The sequence below is a fragment of the Ipomoea triloba genome, chromosome 10 (assembly GCF_003576645.1).
Source record: "Ipomoea triloba cultivar NCNSP0323 chromosome 10, ASM357664v1".
Taxonomy (NCBI): domain Eukaryota; kingdom Viridiplantae; phylum Streptophyta; class Magnoliopsida; order Solanales; family Convolvulaceae; genus Ipomoea; species Ipomoea triloba.
Genome location: NC_044925.1, coordinates 24,497,301 through 24,506,221, shown reverse-complemented (window position 1 = coordinate 24,506,221; position 8,921 = coordinate 24,497,301). Strand labels below are relative to the sequence as shown.

The window sequence follows — 8,921 nt, the reverse complement described above, 5'->3', positions numbered from 1 at the left end:
GGGGGGGGGGGGGGGGGGGGGGGGGGGGGGGAGGGCATTTATTTAACAAAATAATGTAAGCATGTTTATCTATAGCCTTGTTTATTTCAAGTCATGTGATCACTTAACATATCTGAAAAGATGTGAACAAACTTACAGCTAATGTGCACGCAATAAGTCCAGGCTTCTCTCGGTACTCCATTCGGACACACAAAAGCAGAAAAGCTCCGATATACCAGGGGATGGCACCAAGAAAGAAACCAACAATGAACCTTGTAAAACAAAATAAAGAATATTCTCAATAGCGAGCACTGGCAATGGGAAAATTAGTAATTGAGCCATACACATCAATTATTAATTAATCAAAATAACTAGGTGTAACAATAAGACTAATATTAACATGGAAATCATGACATCTAGTAATGGCTCCTGCACCTCTATCGGTTGCCTCAATTATTAGGTGAAGAGCATGATGTACAGAGGCAAAAGCATCTTGAAATACGTTTTTCCTAAATCAAGGTTTTTTTGAGCTATTGAGGAGCACCCTGAAGTGTTCCTTGCTCTCACGTTCAAGTTTTCATGATGGATTTAGGAGGAGGTACTCGGGAATAAAAAAGTTGTTTTATCCTTATTATTCTATGGAAGTTTACTGCATTTGCTTTTCCCAAATATGCTGCCCCTCAATGTTTACTGTAATTTCCATCTCCTTTTAAACATTGACTTTCCTATTCAGTTCTCATTTCATCAAAAAATTTCCTTCAAGTAGGCCAATCCAATCAGTCCCAACATCAAACACAATACTGGCTTATAATTTCAGAAGTAATGTTTACCATCATCTTCCTCAATGGTCATATTCTATTGAACTAGAAATTTATACAAGCATAGCTTCAAGTTTTGCAATTGATGTGATACAAAAATTCATGTCAAAACTGTTAGCATTGTCATTAAGCATGCAGTCGATATGCTTCTTGGATAAGTGAAAGTAATCATGAACAAAAAAAACAATAATGATAACTTACAAGAACCATCCAGCCGCATACCACAGCAGGGTAGCCGATGCTCCCTTAAGGGTCTACCTTCAACAACAGCATCTTTGTGAGTTGTAGTAAAAATATTTATTACTTGCATTAAAACTACTTATTAATCAATTGATACTGTAATTAAAGAACACTAACAATTATGCAATGAAGTTGGGAGCAATAGAAAACGTTGGCCGGCATTTCGTCAACAAGTCAAACATTCAAGGACAAAGTTACATAGTTTCTAAGAAATACCATTAACTCACTAAGCATGTTCTTAAAGTTGATAATACTACAAACCAACGTAAAAACCTATGACTAAACAACACAACACAAATCTTATTTAAACTCAGACTGAGGGGGCAAGTCTCAAATCCACACAGCCAAGCAAGAAAGCAAGAAAAAGTAGAGCACAAGATGAAAGGTGTGCCAATATTGCTACTGCTTTTGGGGCTTTGTTGTCTGGTGAGAAGCCAGAAAGCCTCTTCTATTGATGGGTTTGAGTCATCCGAATGCAATGGCCAAGAGTATCCATCAAACAGCAACTTTGAAACATCCTTAAAATATGCTATTGCTAAGCTACTAATCTTGACACCGGGAACACAAAATTTCAACAAATATGAGAGTTCTCCTGATGGTGCCTTTTATGGTCATGCGGTTTGCCACTACCAATCGAAGCATATAGATTGCATCAATTGCCTTTATGGAGCCGCACTTCGCTTGCTTGAGCTTTGTCCTAGACGAATTGGAGGTGAGATTTTCTTTGGGTTGGCAACTCATTGTTATATAAGGTATGAAGCTTACCCGTTTACTGACCCATCTGAAGTGCTATCCTAACTGTTTCACTTTGATGTACTCAAGTATCAACTATTGTAATGTAATAATGTATTACTTTTGTCAATAATCTCCTCTCTGGAGAATTGTTGAGCGAAAGAAGACTAGTGTGCATTTCATTCTTAAGAGCACAGGAATAAGCAATAACATTACCGATCCAGATCCAATTAAGAGCAGCTATAGAGATAAAAGAAGATGAATACCGATTCAAAACTATTAGATTTCATTCCCTCTGAGATTTCGCTCTCCGTCTTCATGGTAAGGGAATGTATAAAACTTAAGCAGCCCGGGCACAACCTAAGTTTATGAAAATAGTTGTTGAAAGTGTAAGTAAAGTTTTAAAAAAAATAAAAAAAATCAGAAGGCTATTAATCAATTGCATGTTGAAAGCAATCACACCATCTAAGACGCTCCTTGAAACGTGCCGTAGTAATAGTTCGGAGGCGTCACCGGCTCTTGCGCGGTGCCGGAGGCGGCAGCAGCGCCTCTGCTCTTCCCTCCTTCTTCGCTCATGGCTCCGGTATCAATCGATCGGCCGATCAATCAACGGCGGGGATCAGGTATTATTGATCTGAGCTGCGAAGGTTGAATTCTGTTGTGGCAATAATTTGATGGATTCCGTCAGCCATCCCAACGACTCCGCCACCACCCTCTTCTTCCCCTCTCCTCCGTTCCGCCATGCTCTCTCTTTACGGTGTGTGTGTATGACTGATTGGGGTCGATTCGATTCCGGTATTGTGTTTAATTGAATGTTCTTTAGGAGCTGATTTGGGGTTTTGGATTTGAAATATGCGTATATATAAGGACCAGGTAGAAATATTTTAATTGCACATTAATCCATTGTGGTTTCAAGTATTATAGATATGCCCAAAATTTCAAATGTTTTGTATAACAAATGCGAATTTGCAGAATAAAAAACCATCAATAGTTAAATACCATTTGAAGATATTGAGTTTGAGTGTATAGGTATTGTTTATATATATATCTCCCTATACTTATATTTGAGAGTTTGCCAAATGCCCCTCAAAAATGACACCAATGCTGACCGTTTATTTAACATCCTGTGGCTTAGATTTTTTTATCAAACATTTAGATTTATTTTTATTATCAATTGCCATCAGCTTTTATACAAATTACAATTCTGCCATAATTCCATAGCATTTGGCATATAATTACACAGCAAACCACTAATTCTGCAAAACTTAGTGGCAATTCACGTTTCCCAATAAAACTTTTTGATTTCTTCAAAACGCCATTTCACTGTCAATCTTTTTGCCCGGATAATAAGGTGGTTGTCCTCCAAACAAATCCAAGCTTGGCGTATAATTAATTACAGCAATTACATCTCTATCTCTAACTTTGCAAAAGTTAGTGGAGTCTGGACTGGCGCATTACTTTTTCCAATGTAACTTTTTCATAGATTCAGAACAATTCCATTTCTATCTCACTTTGTTTGCCGGATAATGACATTGTTGTCCAAAATTTTATTACCTTTTTGGATTAGCCTCATCAACATAAAGCTGATTGCATTACACTATGGTCTGTTATAATTATCTTTCCTCAACCGCTTGCCAGACCAGTATATGCCGAGAGTTCTTCCACCTGCAGCAATTCTGATAGCTGTTAGTACTAAACTGATTCCGAAGGTGTAAGTTGTGATTGTTCTTTTTAAATCTTCACTTTTTTTGTATACAATAGGTTATTATAATGAGATTGCTGTCCAAAATTTATTACCTTTATAGATTACACTCAGCAACATACAGGTGATTGTATAACACTATGTTTTCTATAATTACCTTCCTCAAAACTGTCTGCCACATCAGTATATGCCCAGGAGAGGAGTTGTTCAACCTGCAGCAATTTTGATAGCTGTGAGTTCTATAGTGATTCCGAAGATGTAAGTTGTGATTGCTCTTTTTAAATCTTCATGTTTCTTTGTATACAAAAGGTTATTATATTATTCTTCCTCCTTTTATCACACTTTTTGCTAACAAGAATGCTATGCAAACCCAAAAGGATGTATACTGTACATACTTCAGCATAGAGTTCATAAAGTCCAGAAGTTATAGGCATACAACCATACTGCCAAGTGCCAATCTGCATAAGTGCATAACACATTAAAACTAATAGTGTCTACTTAATAAACCAACATTGTGTCCTTAATAAACTAATACGGAGTAGTAAATGAAATAAAAACTTGAAACTTAAAACACAAGACAACACAGTTCATTTGGAGCCTGGAGATAAATAGAACTTATAACTTAATATAATACTTAATATAATACAGAAACTCACTTTTTTTTTTTTTTGAAAACCAGAAACTCACCAATACACTTAAAACATAATAGAACTTAAAACTTACAACACAGTAAATCACAAACACACTTAAAACTTTAAACCAGTAATTCATATGAACTTATTTTAATATAAAATCTGAAGTTAATAGAATTATACACAATTAGAAATTACCTTGAATAGATTATTGGAATTTTTGGAGTCTGGAGACTTTGATTTATATAAATCAAACTATCAACTAATCAAGAACTAATAAAAGTGAACAAATAAATAAAAAAATTCTGGATTCTGAAACATTCAATTGTACTGTGTAACATCTTTTTTTTTATGGTAAATCAAACTAACAACTAATCAAAGTAAAAAAATAATGGAATAGAATCTATAAAATTAGTATGCAAGTTCGAAACTTTCACTTTGGAGTTGGAACTTTGAATAAGTGAAGAACGAATTTATGTGATATGTTTTATGTGAATCAAAGTATCAACTAATCAATAGAACAAAGAGATGCTCACTATAGACTTCTGTCTTGTGTGTTGCATGCACAAGAGCCAAAGAAAAATGCAAAAAAGAAAAGAAATAAATTTAAACATTAAAATAAGTCCAACACTCAGCACACTGCGGAACCCGGGAGACATATTTCCACTTGGAATTGGCTCAATCTTAAACAAATGGAAAGAGATATTGAGGTGTTGAAGCACTAACACAAAGAAATTAAAGATGCAAACAGAAATGGAAAGGTACTGACTAAGATAAGAGCAACATAGCTTTAAGTAGGATATGGTGTAACCTTAGTCAAATTACTCTTTTATGTGTTCACTTGAGAGCAGAAAAGTTTGTTAAAACTGAAGGTTCAGGGGCAAAAAATGTTTAATTGCATACAGTTAAGATTTGAGAAGAATGTTATTTAATAAAAACAATCAGTGGAGTTTCTTTCTATTTGCTAAACACTTGGTATAGAATAGGAATGGAATGGAAAAAAGAGAAAAAAGGCAATTTAACTTCAATAATCAATATGTTTCAAAGAGTCGATCCATACAGCTTGAGTAATTCAAAACGTATTCATATTTTCATAATCCAAGCGCAAGAATCTCAAATACAAATTACACTCCATATTGAATAGGCTAATAAATTGAAAGAACAAAAAGACATAAAACCATGAAACACGGAGCTACAAATAGAGGTAAAGTTCAAGACATACCTAATTTCGTTTCTTTAATTCTACTAATACCTTATAATTACCACAATAATGTAAACCACATCTTATTGAAATCTTTTTAACCTTTATATTATGAAAACTTCTTAGTTGTTCTTCAGCAAGTTCATCAGAGAAGGAAGATCAAATTATACTGAAGAACCTCGAGGGGTTTACCATTGATTGTATGATGAAAACGGAGCTTAAAAAATTGGTAAAGTTCAAGACATACCTAATTTTGTTTCTTTAATTCTACTAATACCTTATACTTACCACAATAATGGTAACCACATATTATTGAAATCTTTTTAACCTTTGTATTATGAAAACTTCGTTGTTCTTCAGCAAGTTCAACACAGGAGGAAGATCACATTATAGTGAAGAACCTCAAGGGGCTTACAATTGACTATATGATGAAAACAGAGCTACAAATAGAGGTAAAGTTCACGACATGCCTAATTTCGTTTCTCTAATTCTACTAATACCTTATACTTACAACAATAATGGTAACCGCATCTTATTGAAATCTTTTTATCCTTTTTATTATGAAAACCTCTTCGGTATACAAAAACTTAAGCTGGCTACTTAATAAACTAACAGTGAATCAACAAAAAACTTAAAACTTAAAACATAGTATAACACAGTTTAGGAGCTTGGAGAGAAATAGAACTGAAAACTTAATACTGAATATAACATAGTAACTCACTAATACACTTAAAACTTAATTGAACTTAAAACAAAGTGAAGTCACTAACAGACTTAAAATCCAAATCAAATAATCAAATACTAACATACTCTTACAAATCACTAATTGAATGGGGGCAAGAAAATTCACAAAACTACATAAAATAAACAAAGTACCATATGACAGTAAACTGCCAAAATCTCTTAATAAAGCTCTGTTAGCGAGATGATTGCAATTCTGAATTAAATAATCCACTTTCAACATGTTGGCAAAGATTATGGATTATAATCGTAAAACACTTTGTAGCTTATAAGCCAAACCATAAGTAACTTAGGAATTAGTTTATTGATTATTAACAATCCACACACGAAACCATAACTATAAATTATGTATGTGCTTTAAGAGCTACATAGATATGTTACAGCTCTATTCCAAAAAAAAAAAAAAATGTTACAACACTAAAAACTAAAGATCTCTCACTCATACTAATTACTAATTAAAGGTAAACAAACAAGCATACAACTTCATTCCATTAGAAAGCTATTTCTTAAAACAAAATCATAGCCAAGAGATAGATGTTTGCCTTAAATTACATAAATAAAAAATGCAAGATCTAATATGATCAATTATGCAGGAACTGGCTAATTATCATAGTAATTTCCAGAACCTAAATATTCCCTTTCAAGAAATCATAATAACAATAAATAATTTATGTTACAAAGAAGAAAACACAGATCAAAATCATGAGCAAAAACATCACCATCTAGCCGATAATCTAACATTTCTCATCAAGTTTCATGTTTTGTAATATAATTTTGTAATAGAAGTATGGTAAACAAACAAAAACTATCAAAACAAGCACCAATCAACAGAAAGACGATCGATAATCACATAAGAAGCTCACCGGAAAGTTAGATCTTGAAACGGAAACTCAACCACCTCCACCTCGAACCAGACGGCGGGCGGCTGGAGTCCTCGGGACAACCGTCGATGGCGCCGGCGTCAATCGGCTGTCTGGTTTTGCATAAACGCCACTGCTGTTGTCAACGGCGTGACGGAGTGGGCACCGGTGGTGGGAGATCTCCGGCTTGGTTATGCGTGATGGCTGGTGTTAGTTGGCCAGGTAGGAGCTACCGGCTTCATCAATCCAGATCTACGAATCTGTTGTCTGGTTTGAGTCAACGCCACTGCTACTGCCGAGGGCATGACGCGGTGAGCAGCGGTGGTGGGAGACCTCCGGCTTGGCTGGGCGTGGTGGCTGATGTTGGTGAGTGACGGAGAGAGGCCGCAACCGGCGACGAGCTAGCAAGAGCAGGAGTCACTGATGTAGGCGGAGCGCTGCGGGAGGGGAAAAATAGCAGCTGGAGTGGCGGCCTCCGGCTTGGTTGACGGCGGAGATTGGACAGCTGCAGCTGCGGGTAGGGACTTCACGGGAGTGGCGGCCGGTGGAGAGCTCACCGGCATAGAAGCGGACGGTGCAGATTCCGGCGTATTAGCTCGGGACTGCGGCTGTAGGTGGAGTAGAGGCTGGAGCCTAGGCCGGAGTAGTCGAAGCAGGAGCGGGAGTTTTAGGCTTTGAAGGAGTGGCGGTTGTGGAAGGCGAAGCAGCCGAAGTGGCGGCGGCCTTTCGATGAAGAGGGGGGCAAAGGTCTGTGCGGCTGCGATTTAGGATTTAGGGTTATCGACTGGCTACTTCACGAGATTGACAGAGAGGTTAGGCTCCGTAAGAGGTAATAATAATAATAATAATTCTTTCAAAAATAATAATAATACTACCTTCATAATATTAAGTTTTGCATTGTTTTATGATTTTCTTTAAAATAAAAGCTGATGGCAATTGATAATAAAAATAAATCTAAATGTTTGATAAAAAAATCTAAGCCACGGGATGTTAAATAAACGGTCAGCATTGGTGTCATTTTTGAGGGGCATTTGGCAAACTCCCAAATATAAGTATAGGGAGATATATATATATATATATATATATATATATATATTAATTCGGATATTCGAACGGATCAAGACTGAAAATCCATGCCCCAAACCGATTAAATAACCCCAAAATTAAAAGGCGGGTTGGGACGGTTTTTTCTCTTCGGTTTACGATCAGGTTGGGGACACCTAAATCAAATTTGGGTCGGGTGTGTACATTCGGGTGCATCGGTTATGCTCAGTCCTAACTTCAGAGATATCATTTTCGCAATACAAGGTCGCCTACTTTACCCAGTCACACCGGCGAACTGGTCTGCTTCGTTTGGTAGCCGACAACAAATATGAAGATAGTTGACCACGTGAGAATTATGGGGTAAAAACTATTGGGTAAATACTACTGGTATTTGATTTGTTGGAATATAATTTACATTTACTCCAAAACCAATTATAGTGGAAATACTATTTTGAAAGTTGTTTTATTTAATTTGCAAGCTGCTATTAAGAGTTTACTAGAACTTTGATTTCATGAGTAAGTTTAATGCGTTATTTTGACTGTTAATTTCATTAATGGTCCAATTGGTCTTCCTTGTTAATTTTGCTTCAGCCATGTGTTGTTAATGCTTTAGAATTTGGGCATCTTATTGCTTTAGAATTTGGGCTTCTTATTTGAGGTGTATTGCAATTTAATTCTTGTCATTTTTGGGTATACTCGGTGACATGTGAGTTTGTATATATTTTGTTTGATTCTAATTTATTTACATTTACAAGAAATAAAAAAACAAAATTGATAGTTGATGCAGTGTAAAAGATTAACATATGTAATTATGTACCTGATTTTTAGTTATGGGGTTAACATAATATTATCGTTGGGCATTCGCGCAAAGCGCGTGCCCATGACTAGTATATATATATAGAAATATGTTCAAATGTGGCCGTGTCTTTCCGTGCGGTCGGAGCGGTTTACACCGCTCAATGTTAAGAAATA

At 35.9% G+C, this 8,921-nt stretch overlaps 1 protein-coding gene and 2 long non-coding RNA genes across 6 annotated transcripts in view; 1 reads left to right on the top strand and 2 right to left on the bottom strand.

Annotated features, from left to right (window-relative positions):
- LOC116031494 overlaps positions 1-2,690 on the bottom strand; it is a 4,310-nt gene extending 1,620 nt beyond the window's left edge. The window contains exons 1-4 of one of the 2 annotated variants that reach the window (XM_031273722.1): positions 2,232-2,687; positions 2,036-2,129; positions 999-1,051; positions 137-251 (exon numbers count right to left, since the gene is read on the bottom strand). In XM_031273722.1, the coding sequence (XP_031129582.1) occupies positions 137-251; positions 999-1,051; positions 2,036-2,089 (222 nt within the window). In that variant the 5' untranslated portion in view covers positions 2,090-2,129; positions 2,232-2,687. Of the gene's footprint in view, positions 1-111; positions 252-998; positions 1,056-2,035; positions 2,130-2,231 lie in introns of those variants that run through there. The other variant, XR_004100595.1, reaches the window with a different exon arrangement.
- Positions 2,691-2,905: 215 nt separating this feature from the next.
- LOC116031495 lies at positions 2,906-7,046 on the bottom strand. Its single transcript, XR_004100596.1, has 4 exons — positions 6,909-7,046; positions 3,867-3,929; positions 3,629-3,683; positions 2,906-3,434 (listed from the first exon to the last, which is right to left on the bottom strand). It is a non-coding gene; the product is annotated as an uncharacterized LOC116031495 (long non-coding RNA).
- On the top strand, positions 3,430-7,790 carry LOC116031496. 3 transcript variants are annotated; one of them, XR_004100598.1, is made up of 3 exons: positions 3,430-3,729; positions 5,431-5,533; positions 5,665-7,790. It is a non-coding gene; the product is annotated as an uncharacterized LOC116031496 (long non-coding RNA). The 3 variants fall into 3 exon arrangements; XR_004100599.1 differs by having other exon boundaries at positions 3,430-5,533; positions 5,665-5,756; positions 6,829-7,790; XR_004100597.1 differs by having other exon boundaries at positions 3,430-5,533.
- The last annotated feature ends 1,131 nt before the right edge of the window (positions 7,791-8,921 follow it).